At 36.7% G+C, this 21,391-nt stretch overlaps 1 protein-coding gene and 1 non-coding gene across 3 annotated transcripts in view; both read right to left on the bottom strand.

Annotated features, from left to right (window-relative positions):
- Positions 1-21,391, bottom strand: part of ABCD3 (ATP binding cassette subfamily D member 3) — an 87,809-nt gene that overhangs the window by 8,305 nt on the left and 58,113 nt on the right. For both annotated transcript variants that reach the window (XM_032867174.1, XM_032867175.1), the window contains 13 exons: positions 20,548-20,604; positions 19,325-19,467; positions 16,523-16,592; positions 12,092-12,161; positions 11,905-12,002; positions 11,689-11,780; positions 10,031-10,122; positions 9,874-9,949; positions 9,685-9,748; positions 5,534-5,611; positions 5,362-5,427; positions 5,176-5,265; positions 4,619-4,738 (listed from right to left, as the gene is read on the bottom strand). In XM_032867174.1, coding sequence (XP_032723065.1) covers positions 4,619-4,738; positions 5,176-5,265; positions 5,362-5,427; positions 5,534-5,611; positions 9,685-9,748; positions 9,874-9,949; positions 10,031-10,122; positions 11,689-11,780; positions 11,905-12,002; positions 12,092-12,161; positions 16,523-16,592; positions 19,325-19,467; positions 20,548-20,604 — 1,116 coding nt within the window. The remainder of the gene's footprint in view (positions 1-4,618; positions 4,739-5,175; positions 5,266-5,361; positions 5,428-5,533; positions 5,612-9,684; positions 9,749-9,873; positions 9,950-10,030; positions 10,123-11,688; positions 11,781-11,904; positions 12,003-12,091; positions 12,162-16,522; positions 16,593-19,324; positions 19,468-20,547; positions 20,605-21,391) is intronic.
- Positions 15,335-15,443, bottom strand: LOC116873491. The gene has a single exon (XR_004383821.1). It is a non-coding gene; the product is annotated as a U6 spliceosomal RNA (small nuclear RNA).

Below are 21,391 nucleotides of genomic sequence, written 5' to 3'. Positions count from 1 at the left end.
CTTCTCTCCCTCCTTTTCACACCTCCACCCTCATATTTTTTAGTCCATTTGAGTAAGTCCTTCAGAGTTTGTAGTCCACTCACTTTCTCCCTTCTCCACAATCATGCCCTCAGCCCAGAGCACAACCATCTCCTGCTTATAGCCTACTTCCTCTTTCACTCCCCTCCAATCCATTCTCCCTATAACCAGAAAGGATTTTTCAGAAATGTAAATCAAATGTCACTCTTCTCTTCAACTTCCCACTTCACTTTGAACAAAATCCACTTCTTAGTGGGGCATCCCTACAGAATCAGATTCCTTCTTGTTTTCTAACCTCAACATTCTGGCCAAAATTGCCTCTTCTCAACTACCAGGACACAAGGGGTCTTAAGCCAGAGAGGTTTAGCACATGTCACTTTCCTTTTGTCTCAAACAATTTCCTTTTGTCTGCTTTTTACATCTTTGAAATTTCTCCTCAAAACTATCCTGAGTCCTCCGCCTCAATCCAAGTGGGTCCCTACTGCAACTTCTCTGCAGCCCTTCGTATGCTGTGAACTGTATGTTCTCTTTGTCTACTCTTCTAGGCTATTATATTCAATTAAGTAGAAACTCTATTTTAACCACTACTGTACACCCAACACTTGCATGAAGAAAACATGTGGATATTTGATAAATTAAAACATAAGCAGTATTCCCTATCTGATGAGTAAGAAAGGGGAAGCAGCAAGTATAGACTACTAGAAGTTCAGCTGTGCAGATAATGAAAGGTACAGACTACAGAGGATCTTTGGTTAAGGCAGAGTTTGCTTTTTACATCAGGGAGATCTGAAAATGTCTTTCTGAAAGAGAAAGACCAGAAGAGATTAAATATAGGGTGTGAAGGAAAGAGTATGATATACTGAAGGAAAGAGTATGATACAGTCAGAGGAGAGAAGGCCCAAAAACACGGAGACATTTAGCCTTTCTCAAGAGGAAGGATGACATATCCCCCACGGACAGAAGCAGGGAGGTCAGGACAGTCCAGTGTGAACTTCATTAAGAGGACTGATTATCTGAAGGCATGCCACAAATGCCCCCCCGCCATGTTCCCATGGAACTCATCATCACGTTTGGCATACTGGATGGCAATTTTCTCATGTCTCTCTCCCACCATGCTGTCAGTCCTTGCTACCACAGTACGAGAAGACTGTAAGGTGAGCAAGCATGTGAACTTTGCAGTGGTACTACCACCTGAGCTCGGCCAGCCCCCGGCCCCACCCCACACGGTAACCTGTACTAGTGATCCTTGCTTGGCAGCCTACTTCACGGTGCTACAGTTCAATTTCCTCTGCACAAGGGGACACTCAACAGTTCCTGCCTCAAAGGACTGACAAGAATTCAATGTAAAGGGCTTAGCCTACCACCTATCTATTATGCACTCAGTAAAAATGAGCTGTCAGTAACTGACATAATACCAGCTTTTTAAAGTAGGAAGTGAGTTGTTCTGCTGGGAGTAGGAAATGGGGTAGAAAGCCTGAGACTGGTAGTTTTTAAGTGATTATCATGAAAAATGAGAGAGAGGGGCAAAAGGAAGATGATCACCAGGGAACATGAAAGTGTGGTGGCACCAAACAAATTCTGATCTTTCAGCTGCGCTCAGAGGCCTATATACAGAAACACTGAGGCAAAGAACTGTTCTTGGGCTGCAGCTAAGGTAATATGAGGAAACAAAAAGCAGGAAAGGAAGTTAAGGGAAAAGGAGCATTTGTTCATTCCTTTACGAAATACTTCCTGACTACCTCCTATGTGCCAGGCCCTGGATTATTAAGTCTGTGCTGGATAGGAAAGGAAGTAGAGTCAGAAGGGGACTGAGTAATCCTAAGAAAAGGGAGGGGTCATATTCAAGATATCTGTAAGTCTGAAGAAGGAAGACAGTTGCCAATTTCTAAAAGAAAAAGAATTAATTACAAAACTGGTTTTAAAAAACACTAACAATTTTATGAGAGTGCTATCTCTAGTAAGGTGTTTTGACCCTTCTTTTTTTTAATTAAAGATTTATTTATTTATTAGAGAGAGAGAGCACAAGTAGGCAGAGCGGTAGGCAGAGGAAGAGGGGGAAGCAGGCTCTCCATTGAGCAGGGAGCCCAATGCAGGGCTCGACCCCAGGACCCTGGGATCATGACCTGAGTCAAATGGCCACGGTTGCCAAACCATGGAAAGAACCAAGATGCCCTTCAACGGACGAATGGATAAGGAAGATGTGGTCCATATACACTATGGAGTATTATGCCTCCATCAGAAAGGATGAATACCCAACTTTTGTAGCAACATGAACAGGACTGGAGGAGATTATGCTGAGTGAAATAAGTAAAGCAGAGAGAGTCAATTATCATATGGTTTCACTTATTTGTGGAGCATAACAAATAGCATGGAGGACATGGGGAGTTAGGAGAAGGGAGTTGGGGGAAATTGGAAGGAGAGGTGAACAATGAGAGACTATGGACTCTGAAAAACAATCTGAAGGGTTTGAAGAGGTGGGGGGGTGGGAGGTTGGGGGAACCAGGTGGTGGGTATTAGAGAGGGCACGGATTGCATGGAGCACTGGGTGTGGTACAAAAACAATGAATACTGTTATGCTGAAAATAAATTAAAAAAAAATGATTAAAAAAAAAAAAGTAGATCCCCAGCTGAGAGTGAACTCTGGGGAAATTATACCATGATTAAGTTTTTCACTAAAATTATGGAATAATGATCTTACTTCCTTTCATTTACTCACTTTCCTCAAGGAATTTTAGAGATGTGTTCACCAGACCTCCCTTTTATTCAGTAGTATTATTCCATTCCCTCCAATTCAAATCTGACTTTCCTTACCCAAAAGTTCCCTTGTTTCATCTGTTTACACCAACCAACCTCCACTCTTATATATTCACTGTTTTGTGTGGTTAGACCTTTCAATCCATTTTTCCTAAAAAAGTATAATTTTTATAATTTATAAATTATTTTTATAATTTATAAAAATTACATCCTCACTTCCCTCATTTTTTACTTTGCAAATTTTCAAGCCTAACCAAAAACTGTAAGAGCATGAAAATGACCATACACAAACTTTGCCCAATTTCACCAGCCTCGACATTTGTTTTATTAGCCTTCTCTGTCTCCCCACAAAACTTTTGAAGGTAGCAAAACAATAAGCTCTCTTTTAAATTTCACAACCAATTCTCCAAATATTGGTCTATACAGAACATACGTGCCAGCGACCTGGTCATGCAGCAGTGTCATGGGTGAGTTTCTCCATTTAATCAACTCTATCATGGTTCATCTGGCTTTACAGGGCTCCTCCTTCTACTCCTTCCCTCTCCCCCAAGATATCCCCTCACTCCTCTAGGCCTTGAATTTCTTATCTTCAAATAAAATCTATCCCCTCTGTACCCTTATACCCCCATCCACAGGATTCCTTAGTTAAGCACATTTATTTTTCTTTCTCTGCATTTATACTGTGTGCCTTTGTGAATCCTGACCTATCCTTCCATAGTCTTTGAAGTCATAGTAAGAGGAACTTAAATTTGTTCTCTTGACTTGCAGTTATTTCTATAGTCATCTTCTAATTGAGTGCAGAAACCTCAATCACTCAAATTCTCACTCCTGCCATCCAATTTTCACTTTGAGTATGGCTGACATCTCTTTTCTTTTGTTTATGATTCATTCTTCACTCTATAGATTAATCTCATGTTCCAGCACTAGCCAGACAAAATCACAAGAACAGGCTGACATGAAGTTCATACAGAATGGGTATGTTCTGGGAAAAATAACAGGCACTATCAGGGAATAAGAGGCGACAAAAAAAGGAAGAATATAATTTAAGGATAATGAGTAAGCAATTCGGCAATAAGCCATTTCTTTTGCTGTTTTTCTTTGGTTACAGTTTTCTCTAATTCCCACAAGATTAACACTCTGGGAAAAAAAAATTCCTCTGCAGCTGCTCAAACTATGGTATGCATAGTTAGAAAATGACTCTTTAAAAGTTAACCCTCTTAACAGAGTATTCAAGGTATCATTCTTAAAAGGCAGTGTTTTGTAGTAATGTTTGACCAGGAATAAGTTTAGACAATCATAAAATTAAAACAGCTCTTTTCAGATGCTTCTATTAGGAAAATGTAAAAGTTCTAAATAACTCTGGGTCGTAGATACTGAGCCCTGAAACCAGGATAGATATAATGGCATAACAGTAGAGGGGAGGGCAGGAGATGAATAAAGTGGGAACACAGAGTGGATCATCTCTAACACCTTCAGAAACTTCAGAGAGAACAGCTTAAGTGAGGGGTCAGGAGGGAAAAGATATTAAGACATCTTGGACTACCATATTACCCAGGATCAATATGCTAAAAGGTTCCCCCACTTCAATTAATCCTCAATGGATTAATAGTATATAATTGGAAAACTTATGAATTTTTAAGAATTCAAAATGCATATGCAAGTTACACATTTTCAAGCACTTCTATTATCATTTAAACTAGTCTATACTATAACAATTGCTAAATGAAAAGACTAAAGTAATAATTTTAAATTAATCAATTAATAAAAATAATCAAAATACTGGACTCTAAAAGTGACTTTATGCAACCAGTTACACTGTCATGCAATGTGTTCAGAGTATACTTACCGCCATTCTTTGTTTTTCTCCACCACTGAGGACATCCATCCAATCCTGAACACTGTCCCAGCCTCCTTCACGTTCAAGGATATGACCCAACTGGACATTATCTAAGTATTCCTTTAGTACCTTTTAGCACAATGATTAAAGATGAAATCAAACATAATGTAAGCCAACATTCTCTATCTTGCTTTTATTTTTTAAACTACAATCACTATAATTCTATTGCCAATATCACTTCACAAAAGAATATGACACAAAGATAGCCCTAAACCCTCACTTCCTATCTATACTAATTCTGACAAAACATATCTAGTAGTTTAAATAACACTACTGTACATAATTAAAGGATGAGAGACAAGGTTAAATACTCACTAAGCCTTATTTAAGCAGAGTAGTTAACATCTTACCTCCACTTGGAAAGTTACAAGTAATGACGATGTTTTAGAAGGTTTTACAGGATAGGGTAAACTACCTGGCAGTTAAAATACTTAACTAATCTGATTAAGATAAATAATCTGAAATGGAGTATTTCCAGTATATCTAAGACATGAACATTTCCTTACTAGATCAGATATCCCCTTCCTTCTCTGATCTTCTCTTCCATCTGGATATATCACTTGGTCTCGAAGTGTTCCAAGGGTCATATAAGGTCTCTGATAGTGACAGAGCAAAAATCATTGTAAGTGACCTTTAAAAAAATAAAAGATCTTTACATCAAAGATTACAAAATAACTCAAACAAGGTCTTACCTGAGGAACATAAAACAACTTTCCTCTCTCAGGTTTAGTTAGACGTCCTCCAAAAAGAGGCCATAACTATAAAAGGAAAAGGAGTGGGGAGAAGAGCAGTTGTAAATTTCACAATGTGATAGATTGTATGGCAAAACAAGACCACAAAATCTTGAGGCCAACTTGTACTTACTTCGCCAAGAACACGGAAAAGTGAACTCTTCCCACAGCCATTTGGGCCACAAATTAAAACATTGGCCCCAGATCGAACCTGGAAGAAAATCAGTCTATGAATTAATAGTGAATATATACTCAGTGAACATTTCCTTACAGTCAAATTGTTCTTTGCTAATGCTAAGCTTTCTTTTTAGCTATAAATGTGATCACTGAATAAAATCAACTTAATCAGAATACAGAACAACAGCTTATAAATTTTGAGGATTCTCAAAAACAAGTATGTGTATATATGGTCTTGTTTTTAAAAAAATGGAATCATACAATATATGTTCTACATGTTACTATTTAACAATATATCACAAATATTCTTCAAAGTCAGTATATTCAGATTCCCCCATTCTATTTTTTTTTAATGCCTACAGTATATTCCATTCTAAGAATGTATGATAATTTATTTAAAAACTACCTTTTTGTTCATTGTTTAGGTCATTTGTATTTTGCTTTGCTCTTTTAGATAATACTGCAATGAACCAGAACCAGTGAGCGAATTTATGTTTTAGTGAGAAATGTTTCTATGGATCAGGTTCTTAGAAGTCTACATATATTATAAATATTTACCAGTGCTACCAAATCGCTCTGCAACAATGTAAAGTTAAATGAGAAAATGTGATCAAAAGTGATTAAGTTCTGAGCTTACAGTCTCATGTAAGTATTTAATAAACTCTGTGAAGAATCAGAAATCTGGGTTACAATTCCAGCTCACAGTATCACAGAGCAGTGTATCACAGAAGGAAAGAAGACAACAAAGATGTGAGTTACTCTGGTTGTGGAACCTGCTTTGACAATTTTCTTAACTGTTGAGGCCCTACATTCCTATTATTTAACTCAGTGAATATTTATTGAATGCTCACAGTCAGGCTCTGCTCTAGGTAATGGGGCTACACTAATTAAACAAAACAAAACCTGCTCTTACCACCTTACATTTTAGTAGGAGAGACATATAATAAAGAATACACACAATAAATGAGTAAATTATAGCGTATTGGAAAGTAAGTGCTATAGAGAAAAAAATATATCAAGGTAAGGAAATTTGGGAGTTGGTAGAGGAGGTTACATTTTTAAGGTGGTCAGGCCAGGTCTCACTGAAAATGGTAACTGGGGACACCTGGGTGGCTCAGTCCTTAGGTGTCTGCCTTCAGCTCAGGTCATGATCCCAGCGGCCTGGGAGTCCTGAGATCCAGCCGGCGCATGGGGGGAGCCTGCTTCTCCCTCTCCAGCTCCCCCATGCTTGTGTTCCTTCTCTCCCTCTCTCTCTCTGTCATAAATAAATAAAAATCTTAAAAACAGAACAGAAGAGAAGAGAAGAGGAAAGGAAAGAAAGGAAAAGAAAAAAAAAAATGGTAACTGGGCAACTTTGAATGGCATGAATTAGGAGTTTTCTGGAGGAAGACTGCTCCAGCCCAACCCCCCCCCTAGAAAAAGCTTGTTCGAAGGCAATGAGACAGGACTGTACCTGTCCTGGTCAAAAAACAGAAAAGAGGCTGAGAAAACTGACAGGGAAGAAAGAGGAGTAGGAAAAGGATGCTAAGAGGCTGGGGAAGGGCAGTGCAGGCAAATTTTACAGGGCACTGGAAGCCACTGAAAGGACTATCTTTTACTTTGATGAAACACAGAGCCATCAGCATTATTCCCAATAGCCAAAGGTGGAAGCAACTGAGGAGGATGAATGGATAAACAAAATGTGGTCTATACATACAACAGAAGAGTATTCAGCCTTGAAAATGAATGAAATTGGTTTTTTTTTAAAGATTTTATTTATTTGATAGAGATCACAAGTAGTCAGAGAGGCAGGCAGAGAGAGAGGAGGAAGCAGGCTCCCCGCTGAGCAGAGAGCCTGATGCGGGCTGATCCCAGGACCCTGAGACCCTGACCTGAGCGGAAGGCAGAGGCTTTAACCCACTGAGCCACCCAGGCGGCCCATGAATGAAATTCTGACACATGCTATAACACAGATGAACCCTGAAGATATCATCATGCTAAGTGAAATAAGCTAGACACAAAAGGACAACTACTGTGTGACTCCACTTACAGGAATTCCCTAGAACAGTCATATCCATAAAGTAGAACAGTACCTACCAAGGGCTGGGGGGAGGGGAGATGAGGAGTTACTTTTTAATGGGTATAGAGTTTCTATTTGTTATGATAAAAGAGTCCTGGGGATGGTTAGTGGTGACCATTGCACAACACTATAAATGAACTTAGTGCCACTGAACTGTGTACTTAAAAATGGTTAAGAGAGCACATTTTATGTTGTGTACATTTTGCCACAATAAAAAAAAATTTAACGGATGAAAGGGTAAATTTTATGTTACAGATATTTTACCACAATAAAAAAAAGAATGAGTTTCTGGGAACCTGGGTGACTCGGTCAGTTGGGCGGCTGACTCTTGATTTCAGCTCAGGTCATTATCTCAGGGTCATGAGATCCAGCCTGCTATTGGGCTCCACACTCACTGCGGAGCCTGCTTCAGGATTCTTTCTCACTCTCCCTCTGCCCCATCCCACCTCTGTCTCTTGCTCTCTCTCGTTCTCAAATAAACAAATCTTATTTTTAAAAAAGTGAGCTTCTAAAAAAGGTTGAGAATTACTAGCCTACCACATAACTGATTTATAATAAAATACCACATCATATGCATATCAGTGTTAGAGAAATAAACTACAGGGAATGATTTTTCCAGAAAAATGAACTATCCCTTTCTCTGAGAAATTATTTTAAATAATCTTTTTGATGGACTTCCTATGCAGTTACCTATTACCTTTTCCTATGAAACCGAACACTTTGAGTATTCCTGATAATTCAATTTCCTGTGAAACTGAAGGCAGTGAATATTCCTGACAGACTTCTTCCTAAGCAATTACCTACTTACACCTTTTCCGGTAAAATTGAGTGTAGTGAATACTTCTGATTATAATAATTTTACTTTGCTATAATAGTGATATCCTGAGCTCTTAAAGTTCAGAGCTTTTAATTAAATGATCCCCTACTACTATGCTTTAAGGAATGTCAGCCACATACACTGTCTTCTGTTCCTAACTGTTCCTTGTGGTTTTCACTGGTACCCAATACTTCTCCATACTATTTGTTGCAATATGCCAGGAAACCCAAAAACCAAATATATGATAATCTGTAGACATAATAACTAGACTTAAGAGATATCCATAGGCATTCTCTTTAATGCTCAAACATCTTAGATTCAGCATTAACTTTACCCGCATGGCTTTTGGTAATGTTGGACAAACTTCAATTATGATATCAGTCCTGTAAGCCAGCAATAGTTTTTCTATAGTAAAGATTTTTAAAAATGTTTTTATTCCCCCAGGTTAAAGTAAGACTAAAAGATAAGGGTAACTTTCACTGAAATGAAGTTCTTAATAACACTGTATTATTGAAGTTCCTGGACACTTTTTAACTACTGGACAGAGTAGTTCTAAAGAAGTGGTATCTAGTGGGCTCTAGACTTGGGAGACAGCTTACATGGTAGGAATCTGTTAATAATCATCAAGATTTTCTGATCTGAACTACTCATAGTCATAATAGACATATATCCTAATGGTAACCCTTGGGTCTGGGAGCGTCTTACGAATATACAAAAATACTCCTCTTTCTTTTTCTTTTTAATTGGGTCTGCCATAGTCCCATTTGATTAAGAGACTAGACTGAATCAGCATCACTCTTCACCGAGCATGAGATATTACCCAGTGCTACTGTGCTGCTCTCCCACTGTTTCCAGTGACAGCAGAGTCTATATTTGGTTTGTTTAGGGACAGAGCCTCCTGCACAGTCAAAACAATACCTAACTCTAATTTTTTTGAACTTAAACTAAAATTATATTGAATGTTTAAATATTCATTTCCCACTAGAGATTACATTACAATCAACTATATCTTCTGTGGCTTTTCTGAGACAGACTTTATTTGCAAAAAAGATTTTTTTGTAAGTCATAACAACTACGAAAAGTAGATTTCTAAGTATTTCAGACTTATATTTTAAAAGAATTTTGTGGATTCAGAGACTAAGTCAAACCTTACAGTTATTTTACAATATTAGACTAGCTTTTCATTTCACATTTTAAATCTAAGCTTATATACAATCATTTAATAACTTACTTCAAAATTAAGGTCTCGGATCAAAATATCTCCATTTGGCGTTGCTAAAGGAACATGATCAAATCTACAGAAGAAATCGATAAAAAATTACAATTTTACATTAAACATTAAGCAAACATAGCTGAAAGAGAATGCCATTACATGGTTTAACAAATGTTTATGGTGCTAAAGAACTTTTCCTATACATACTTTATAATGTTATCAGCATTGATGATTTCTCCAGCACCAGGTATCAAGGGAATGACTTGTGCTCCTTCTTCAATACCTTAAGTGGAAAATAAGTATTAGAGCATCACAGGACGTCAGCCAAAACTTAAACTATGGGACCTAGTGCATTCATATTTACCCCTTTCCTGTTGCGAGACCATAGTGCGCTCATATTTGCCTTGATTTAAATCCTTTAATACTTGCATTAATTCTGTAATCCGAGCAGTAAAACTGAAATTTTAAAAAAAAGTCATAATGAAAACTCCAAAGGCCATCATATCTTTTACTATTATTTTTGCTACTTATTTGAGATGTAACTGACATATAACATTGTGTAAGTTGAAAACTTTTATTCAAACTTAACTGAAATTCCTAAAAATTATAATTTAGTTTAAGTGAAATAACCTAAAAGAAGTTTCTTCGTCGTTAAGTATGAGTGATAGTGTATGCATGCTTTATTATGTTTCAGTAGGACAGCAAGATGAGGATAAGGGAAGAGGATTCATAGGCTATCCACCTCAAGAGATAATTACTTCATTAACAGGTGAGTCAAGAAGATTGTTTGCCACTAGAATTTAAAGGTTTCTAGTAGACACTACACAAGGACTAGTACTAGTTAGTACCCTCCACAGACATAGGAAGTATGGACCGAGTTCCTCCTGGAGTGAGTGATAGCCAAGTATAAAGTTAGTCTTCTTGTGTGAGGAAGGCATTACACATATGCCAAATGCCTGCTACCTCCCTGCAAACATGGAAGAATATGGAAGATTCCTCTCTTTCCTACTCCGAAATTGGAGAAAAGTTGAAGTGTTCTTAATATGAGATAGAAATCACTGAAGCAACAGAGAGAAATCAACACTCATGCCAAGACATCGAGGAAATAAAAATAACATGATGGTCAAAGAGAAAGCAATCTGCATCAAAGAAGCAAAAGAGAAATTTTCTGTGAAAATCAAGCAGATACCTCCTGAAGGAACAGAAGCACCCCATTTACCATGAACCGTAAAGGCATAAGGAAAGTTATTAACAACTAGAAAGAATGTTTACATTCTCAAGAAAGAGAGACTCCTCATAGTAGTTGACAATCTCCTCCATTTTGCCATGAAGACTTAAATTGCCATAGAAAAGAGGAATAAAGAAGAAATATGTGGATGAGTCACAGGTCTGGGAAGGATCTGAAATGATCCAATTTCTTTAGATGTACTTTTTACATTATGGTATTCTTTAATGCCATACCAAAGCCCTTTATATTAGAGTTTAAAATACTGAAATACTTAATTACATATTATGCTCTAAGAACAATTTTACTAGACAGAATGACCATATTTGCAATTGCATCTATAGATACCACAAAGTGACTTTTCACTTTTTTCCCCATTAAAATCAACTTCATCTTTATCTTTTGCTAGATTGTCAGTTTCAAAAACCTAAGAGGAAAAAAATACAGTGGAGGACAAAAAAGTTCAAATACAAAAATTCTATTCATTAACTTAATTTCCCAGAATTCAGAACAGACTGCCATGACTTAACATTTTCTAACTTACTAAATACTACTGTCCACGGAGCAGACAGCTTGAGAACCATTAACCTGGCTGAAGATTCAAAACAGCTCTTAAGGAAACAAGAAACACTCAGAGAAAAATCTCCCTTAATTTGTCTATCAAAATCAGCTTGCAGGAATAAGAAATGGGGCTTCCATTGCCCCTTATCTTAACCTCAACTGGGCACAATCATTAAGTATAACATATTCTTAAAACTTATTTTCTGCAATTGCTTAGTATTACTAATCTTACTTACCCAGCCAATCTAGTCATCTCACGGCCAGCCAAAACTATCCGACCCAGAGCTTGAGACATTCGCAAAAGCATTCTTCCACTTTGGTAGTAATCCTTAAATAGAAATAAATACTAGTTTTCACTTGTATTTCTAAGACTAAAAACTACCTTTTATTATTTTTATTTGTTTTTATATTTAAATTTCAATTTATTATGACTATGATTACTAATACTTTACCTCTAGAAGTTCTGAATGTGTACTCTTGAGATGTCGAGGATGAGACAAATCTAGGAAAGGACGACTTACAACGAGGTAACCAACAACAGTGGCAAGATCTGAAACAAAACCATTAAGATTTAAACATTAATAATACTTCACTTTCTCCATAAATTTCATTCCACTATCTCTTTGAAAGCGTACTTACATTTGGCAACTATGCTATCAATGAAACCCATAGAAAACCGAAACAAAATGAAATTATGGAGATGCTCCACCTGGCAGAAAACAAAAACAATAAAATATATATTATATGTATACATAAAAAAATGAATCTACCCTGAAAATAAAAAGAACTGCATGAGCTATTTATTCCACAAATACTTACTGAAAATTCTTTAAAAATGTATAATTTGCTGATTCCACAAATATTGTCTGATTTCTGATTATACTGTACATCACATTTCATGTACAATACTTATCACAGAACAGATGCCAAATACTTCATGAAACCATTTTTATGCAAACAGAATGGAAATTACATATAAATGTTAATGTGGTATCATTTGTATATAATACTGTATTCACAATATTATCAGATACACACTTCACAATACTATCAGATACATACTTGCATTAAAAATGGTCAATAATCAAAACAACAACAACAACACAGAAGGATGAGCTAATTTAGGTAAAACACTAGAGTCTAGATCGGCACTCTGCTTTGCTTTAGCTGGAGACATCTGGTCTATGTTTTCCTTAAGAATCTTACTACACTCGATCTGAAGCAAGTGCTAATGTCATCAAGGCTGTACAGCCCTAGTCTGCAGCTTTAATCGAGCACACTCTACCTCAAAATTACAAGCCTAAAAATGTTTTATATTCTGCCTTTTCAGTGTTCTCAACTTTTGCATCTATCAGGTTATTCAAGGCCCTGCATGATCTGGCACTGGGTTCTATCATAAAATTCATCTGCTTCCATGTTCCTTCTCACTGAGCTCCAGAATTACTAGTTCCTCAAACTGCCTTAAGGCTTTCCTCTTGTTGTTCTCTCCATCAGGAATACTGTTGCTGTCCCAGACAGTTTTACTTTGTGACTAACTCCCTCATTCCATGTGGGTTTCTGATAAAATGTCACCTGAAGAAAAGACCTTCTCTCCATCCTACCCAAAATAGCTAGGTAACCACTCCATCACACTGTGTACCATGTCATCCCATTTTATTTTTGATCATAGAATTCATGACTACCCAAAAGCATATAAAATAGTCAATTGTTATTTACTGTCTCCCCCACTAAAATGTGAGTTTTCTGAGTACGGGGTGGCTTCCTCTTCCTATCTTTTGCAAAAGTACAATGACTGAAACAATCAGTGAATGCCATTTGTTACATGCTGTGCTCAATGCTGGAGATACAACGAACAAAACAGAAAAGGTCTCTGAGTTCATGAAGTATACATTTTAATGAAACAGACAAACTAGAAAACAAATAAGATAACTATAAATTGCAATACATCTTTTAAGGAAACAGATTATTAAATTGGGAACGGGAGGAAGCCATTTCAGACAGACTAACCAAAGAAAAGCAAGGCCACAGTAAGTTGTTAACTTTGGGGCTAAAATCTAAAGGATAAGAGTAAGTAAGCCATGTAAAGAGTGAGCTGATATAACAGCAGATCCCTGGAAAATTACCTTAAATGCATTTTCTCAGCACTATCAAAATTCAGTCATATTAAATCTAAATAACACAAAAAATGCAAAGTCTAAAATAATTCTTTTTTTTTTTTTTTAAAAGATTTACTACTTATTTTAGAGAGAGAGAGAGACAGAGAGAACTTGAGCATATGTGAGGCAGGGAGGGACAGAGGGAGAGAAACTTCAAGCAGACTTCCTCTTGAACACGAGCCCCGGTGTGCTGCTTAGTCCCACAACCTATGAGATCATGACCTAAGCCAAAACCAACAGGTGGATGCTCAACCAACTGACCCATCCAGGTGCCCTGAAATCATTTAAAATGTCTACTTCTTTAAGCTTTTTAAGTCACCTTAATATAGATTTAATTTCACAAGCTTCCACTAAAATGTAAGCTCCTTGGAGGCAGGATTTTGTAAGTTATGTCCACCACTATTATTACTAGCACCTGGAATAAGCAAAGGCATCTAGATGGCACTCAGTATCTTTTAAATGAAGTAATAAAATTACTTGAATTTTCTAAATGGCAAGAAAATAAAAACTGATATATGTATAGTTTTCACAAGAAACAATGTTTTTAACTCTAAATTAAGGGTCAACAAACTGGCCCACAATCCAAATCCAGCCTGTCATTTATTTTTATAAAAAAGTATTACTGGAACATAGCTACACCTACTTATTTACAAAGAGTATATGCCTTTTTAAAAAATTAATATATAATGTATTAATGGTTCCAGGGGTACAGGTTTGTGATTCATCAGTCTTACACAATCACAGAACTCACCATAGCATATACCCTCCCCAATGTCCATCACCCAATCTCCCCATTCCTCCCACCCCTCCCCTCCAGCAACCCTCAGTTTGTTTCCTGAGATTAAGAGTCTCTTACAGTTTGTCTCCCTCTCTATTTTCATCTTGTGTCATTTTTCCCTCTCTTCCCCTATGATCCTGTTTTCTTTCTCAAATCCCTCATATTAGGGAGATTATATGATAACTGTATTTCTCTGACTGACTTATTTCACTTAGCATACTACCCTCTAGTTCCATCCATGTTGTTGCAAGGGGCAAGATTTCAATTTATTTTTTTTTAAGATTTTATTTATTTATTTGACAGACAGAGATCACAAGTGGGCAGAGAGGCAGGCAAAGAGAGAGGGGCAAGCAGGCTCCCCGCTAAGCAGAGGGCCCGATGCAGGGCTCGATCTCAGGTCCCTGGGATCATGACCTGAGCCGAAAGCAGAGGCTTTAACCCACTGAGCCACCCAGGCGCCCCAAGATTTCAATTTTTTGATGGCTGCATAGTATTCCTGTGTGTGTGTGTGTGTGTGTGTGTGTGTGTGTGTGTCTGTGTATATACACATCATATCTTCTTTATCCATTCATCTGTAGATGGACATCTAGGCTCTTACCATGGTTTGGCTATTGTGGACATTGTTCCTATAAACATTCAGGTGCACGTGCCTCTTCGGATCACTACATTTCACTACATTTGTATCTTTTTTTAAATAAATTTTATTATTTTTTTTAACATATATTTTTATCCCCAGGGGTACAGGTCTGTGAATCGCCAGGTTTACACATTTCACAGCACTCACCATAGCACATACCCTCCCCAATGTCCATAACCCCGAACCCCCTCTCCCAACCCCCCTCCCCCCATCAACCCTCAGTTTGTTTTGTGAGATTAAGAGTCACTTATGGTTTGTCTCCCTCCCAATCCCAACTTGTCTCATTTACTCTTCTCCTACCCCATTAACCCAAAAATATGGAACGCTTCACGAATTTGCGTGTCATCCTTGCGCAGGGGCCATGCTAATCTTCTCTGTATCGTTCCAATTTTTTAGTATATGTGCTGCCGAAGCGAGCACTACATTTGTATCTTTAGGGTAAATACCCAGTAGTGTGACTGCTGGGTCGTAGGGTAGCTCTATTTTCAACTTTTTGAGGAACCTCCATGCTATTTTCCAGAGTGGCTGCACCACCTTGCATTCCCACCAACAGTGTAGGAGGGTTCCCCTTTCTCCGCATCCTCGCCAGCATCTGTCATTTCCTGACTTGTTAATTTTAGCCATTCTGACTGGTGTGACGTGGTATCTCATTGTGGTTTTGATTTGTAGTTCCCTGATGCTGAGTAATGTGGAGCACTTTTGCATATGTCTGTGGGCCATCTGGATGTCTTCTTTGCAGAAATGTCTGTTCATGTCTTCTGCCCATTTCTTGATTGGATTATTTGTCCTTTCCATGTTGAGTTTGATACGTTCTTTACAGATTTTGAATACTAGCCTTTTATCTGATATGTCATTTGCAAATATCTTCTCCCATTCTGTCAGTCGTCTTTTGGTTTTGTTAACTATTTCCTTTGCTGTGCAAAAACTTTTTATCTGGATGAAGTCCCAATAGTTCATTTTTGCCTTTGCTTCCCTTGGAGTATATGGCTACTTTTGAGTGTCAATACAGACGATAAGGTCTGAAAAGTCTGAACTACATATGTACTCTTGTGTCTTTTATAGAAATAGTTTGCTGACCCCTACTGTAAATAATAAAGATAACCATCATAGTATCTTCAAGAATGCTACAGAAACAAAAGAATTTATCACTAAATAAAACTCCTAAACAACCTCTAAAAATACACTGACTTTTATTTTAAAAAATCAACCTATTTTTATAACTGGGCAGCTTAATATACTGGCATGATAGTTTTTATTCTTTTATTTTTTATAGTTATAGTTATTTAAAAATAAATAGTTACTTAAAATAGTTACTTAAAAATAGTTATAGTTACCTAAAAATAGTATATTTTTAATAGTTACTTAAAAATAAATATCTTAGAGATTAGAGATTAAAGATATATATACCTATATAGATAGATACAGATATATATCAGCAAATGCCAAGAAAAAAAAAAAATCTTTCCCTAAATACATGAGTCTCAAGCGTGCTACCTTACCAGCTTTCGGAAGACTGAGTGGATTGTCTGCTTTTCTCTCTTATTCCCATTGTAAAAGGCAATTTCTTCACTATTAAAGAAAGAAATTTAGTAATTAATTTCGATATTACTGGTGCCTGAAAAATAATTGAAATACAGTATTTGATGACTGAATATTTTATTTAAATATTAATATAAATATATTTATATGTTTATATATATAACATATATATAAACATTAAATAAATATAAAAGACACTTAAGACTGTAAGCTTAGTGGGTGCGTCTGGCCACAGTCCTGTACTTGAGAGCCTGCTCCTTGCCTGACTGATTAGAGGGCAAAGAAATACACACCTAAACTGGATCAGAGACTGAACAGGAGCCACATGTTGCATATGCCATATATAGCTGGAAAAGATGTGCTGGGCTAGTTCTCAGAAAATTAATTTAATTTCTTTAATAAGAAATAAGAAGGAGGTTGCTATGATATATAGGAAGGCAGGGCTGGGACAGCCATTATAGATGACAAATGGAATACAGACCCTACAGAAGGGAGAGGAGAAAACAACAGCTAATAGAAGCTATGGAGTGATTCCATGACATACAGCCTTTGAAAGACAGAAAAGCAAACCAAGTACAAATGACTTCACAGTGCCAGCTTCTAGGAGCCCTGGCTGCACAGTCGTTCTTATGCTGGGAATCTCACCATATCCTCAACAACAACCCCCCTTTTCTTGAGCTGGCCTGAATGGGTCCATAAGGGCCACAAGAATCGTGACTAGAAGAAAAGGGGCATTCTTACAGATGAAGACACTGTAGTTAAGAAAAGTCTGTCAAAGTCTTACAGCTAGCAAGTCAAGCAGCTAAGACTATAACTCATATCTGACTCTTAAGTCTAGCCATTCCACTCCCAATTCAGTACAATGTAAAAAATCCCAGAAAAATAACTCTTACAGCAGAGAAAAGTAAAGATTCGCACAGGAGTCTATAGGGTACAGTTAAAAAGCCTTCGATAAACACCCAATCTTCAAAGCCTATTTTTTCCCCTTAAAAATGTATGTGAATTTTATATTCTACTCCAAAATACATCTGCATCTTTTCCATTACAAAAACAAGGTAGCTCTTACCTCAACCCTTTCAAACAAAATTAACTTTGTATAAAGATGAATCATGTTTGACCTGTGTTTCACTATTTCCTTGACACAATAACACAGAGACCCAGGGTATCACAATTCCGGTTTAACAAATAATTCTATACCTATATTACTTTTCTTACTTCCTTCTACCCCCTCTGCATGTTTAAGCCCATGGAAGATGAGAAAAGCTTTCTACTTCCTTCTCATTTTAGCCCCAATCTAAAGCCTGAAAGGGCAAAAATAACCCAGAATACTATGGCTGCCTATCCATCACTGTTTCTCTTCCACAACCTTCTTATGTAAGAGAACTCGACTTTTCTTAGTTACCCGTTTATCCCTTTCTGTGCACCAAAGGGTTTAGAAATGGCCTCAACCCCATCTATAAAGAATGATGAGTTCCATTTGGTCTAGGCCAATCACTTGGCTGCGATTGCTTCAGGCAAGGGCAAGTGATCATTCTGGCCAAAGAGAGGTGAAACAAAGTCAAGGGTGGGGCTTCTGGGAAAGTTTCCCTGCTCTCCTGAAGAAATGGCCTGTTTTTATTTCTGGGCTTTTTACAGAGGAGGAGGGCTGGTGAGATCTGAAAATGCTTTTGCCATCTTGTGATCATAAGAAAAATTAGGCTGAGGAAAGCAGCAACATACAAAAGAGGGCTGAGCCAAGAGAACATCAAAGGACCAGAGCCCTGATCATGTTGTACCTGCAATGGGGCTACCTTAAGAGTTCTTATGCCAAGTAGTAAGTGTCCTTATTGTTATTGCTACCTAAATCAGGGTTTTCTGTTTCTTGCAAAAGAAAGCATTCTAGCTGATACCATCTTTCATTCACTTGGCAGATCACCTCTCCACTTTACCAACAATCCATTTCTCCGCCTCCCTAGGGCACTGAACTCTATTTAAAACTGGTACCATTTTAGCAATATAAGGAAACAAAGGAAGAAGGAACTGTTAAAAAAGTAATCTTCTAAGTAATTCTGTAAATGCTTTAGGAGCTACATAAAGATTAGGACCCTCAAAATGACTTAAAGTTTACAGATAAATACATGAGAAAATTTACCGAGTACCTACTACATATCAAAACTTAGGCTGGAAGCTTTGTATGTATTTCATATTTAAACTTATGATAGTCCTATATTCTCTATTACAAACAAGAAAAGTAAAGCTATAACTAACTTGCCAGAAGTCATATAATATATAATTGATAAGAAGAGGAGGCAGATTTTGAAACTAATCAGGCTGGCTCCAGAGCCTAATACTTTTTCTTCCTATTTTGGAAACTATCAGGAAAATAGGTAGACACATGTGCAGGAAGACTGAATAGGAATACACAGCATACACAGTCTCAAAAGTATTTTTGGATAAACTGAGACAGAATTTTCTTTGAAGAAATATTATAAGTAAACTTGAATTTGAATGTATTTTGAGTGTGTTTAAAGTGAAATTAACAGAAAATTAGTCAATAAAAGAGATGAGGAGGTGAACCAGGGATACTACACAATTAAGAAAAAGAAATGTTAGGATTACTACTTTATAAAACTGGTATTTTTTATAATGTATTATTCAAAAGAGGTAAATAAACAAACAATTTTGGTAACAATGTCTCCCAGACTTTTTGGAGTTAACTTATATGACATCAATATCCATAAAAACAGTTTTAGTACAGCTAAATTTAACACATTTCTTCTTACCTGTTTGTGATGAGCCGGGAATTAACGAACCTATACTCTCCCTCATACTTTTGCTCAGTTATTGTCATCTTACCAATGGGTCTTCTAAGTCGAGTTAGGAGTAGCCCAGAAATAATCAAGTAGGCCATCATACTTGTTGGGCCCTATTATTATTGGAAGAGAATATACAATGTTCAAGGATATCATAATAAATTGACTGGATGCAACATGCACAATTTTTATAAATAACTGCAGTGACTTGACTAATTTCCCCCCTTAATTATTTCTTTTTTGGGAAAATACACATTGGGCGTTCATACTTTTAACTACTCATCTATTCTGTTCCTCTTCCAACACTGTATCTCATCCCCAGCTCTTCTGAATTTGCTTACCTAAAAAACTCCTAATTGTGGGCGCTTGGGTGGCCTAGACTAGTCTGTTGAGCGTCTGCCTTTGGCTCAGGTCATGATACCAAGGGTCCTAGGGTTGAGCTCTGCATTAGGCTTCCTGCTCAGTTCTGCCTGCCATTCCCCCTGCTTGTGCTCTTTCCCTCTCCCTCTTTCTGTCAAATAAGTAAATGAAATCTTTAAAAGAAATTAATAAATAAAAATAAAAACTCCTAATTGCAAACTCACTCTTCCTATGGCATCTAAAACTCTTCTGATGGAACTCTACCTGATATTCCCTTAATATTCCACAGACACTCTCAGACATTGTTAGAATGTTAATATTTCCTGAGATTTCTTCCTTAGATCTTTCCTACTTTTTACCTCTACTCCAATCACTCTTAAAAATCCAAGGTAGTATTTCCAAGTAAGTACCAAGTACTATAGAGTACTTAGCTCACTACTCTGTAAGGTGTCAAGCTAAAGTCTCCCAAACAAGCTCTACCTGGTTTTCCCTTCTCCTACATCCTGCTTATAGCTGCCATACCTTCTAACTTGGTGAGTAACCTCATCACCCATTGACCAAACTAAGAGGAAAGCTTTAAGCTTACCTTCCAAACTCATCACAGGCACTTTCCTCATTCCCATCTATATACTACATTCTGCCATACTGAATAAACTATTTCCGAAACATGCAAATTAGAGTACTTTTTTAAGTCTCTAATACAGTATTATTTTATAACAGACTTTATTAGGTACATGTTGTAAAAACACATTCTTTGAGATACATAAAAATTTCTATAATCCAGCTATTTACAACATAGTACTATAGCAATTTAAAAGATAGATTAAACTCACCTGAGCTCCTATTGCACTTGTTAACTTGAAGATATACAAAACTATGTCTAAAAATGGCTGTAAATATTAAAAATAAAGAATTAAAAAGAAGTAGATTGTGTAGATTGAAAGCTAATAAAACATGATAAATATAAAATGCTATTTAACATTTAACACATAATTGTCAACATGCAGAGTTCCCACCATATATAATGTACTATAAACAGCATACAGACCAACAAAAACATAAAATAAAGAGTTCTTATTCTCAAGAAACTTAAAACAGAGATAGCATGACCAAAGGTTACTGACAATCAAGTGGGAAAAACATTTTCCATTTTCCAACAATTAAGGTTGTTCAACTATGATAATTAACCATTAGAACTTAGTAATTTCTCAATGCAGTGTAAAGACAATGAATAAAAGTCACTGTAACCTCAAATCTACTACCAGCTTTCCAGGTTTCTATATATCTACACCGATAAAATGAAAGGCTCTTCCTGCTTATAATATTGCTTTAATTCTATTACTTTATCACAATATCCGTATGTTGAAATAATTGAATGAGCCTCTAATTTTCTGATATAAAACTCAAACGTCTAGAACTAAGACATTAATATACTGCTCCTTACACACGGAGACAACTCAAATGACATATCAAAAGTTTATACATATTTTGAAGTGTTTTTAAAAAAACCCCTAGTATATTCTTTCACTTTAAGTCTACAGCCATCCCTTTCTGTTGGCTTCTATTAAGGTTAACCTGTTCTTTTTTGCCTTATAAATTATCAAGAAGATAGACATATTTGTAAAATGTAAGTACATTTAAAAATTGACAAAAATGACTGATCCCTTATGTCACAGT

The sequence above is a fragment of the Lontra canadensis genome, unplaced genomic scaffold (genome assembly GCF_010015895.1).
Source record: "Lontra canadensis isolate GAN:19392208 unplaced genomic scaffold, GSC_riverotter_1.0 scaffold33, whole genome shotgun sequence".
NCBI classification, from domain to species: Eukaryota; Metazoa; Chordata; class Mammalia; order Carnivora; family Mustelidae; genus Lontra; species Lontra canadensis.
Note: the sequence above shows the minus strand (reverse complement) of the source record. Positions and strands in the feature narration are given on the sequence as shown.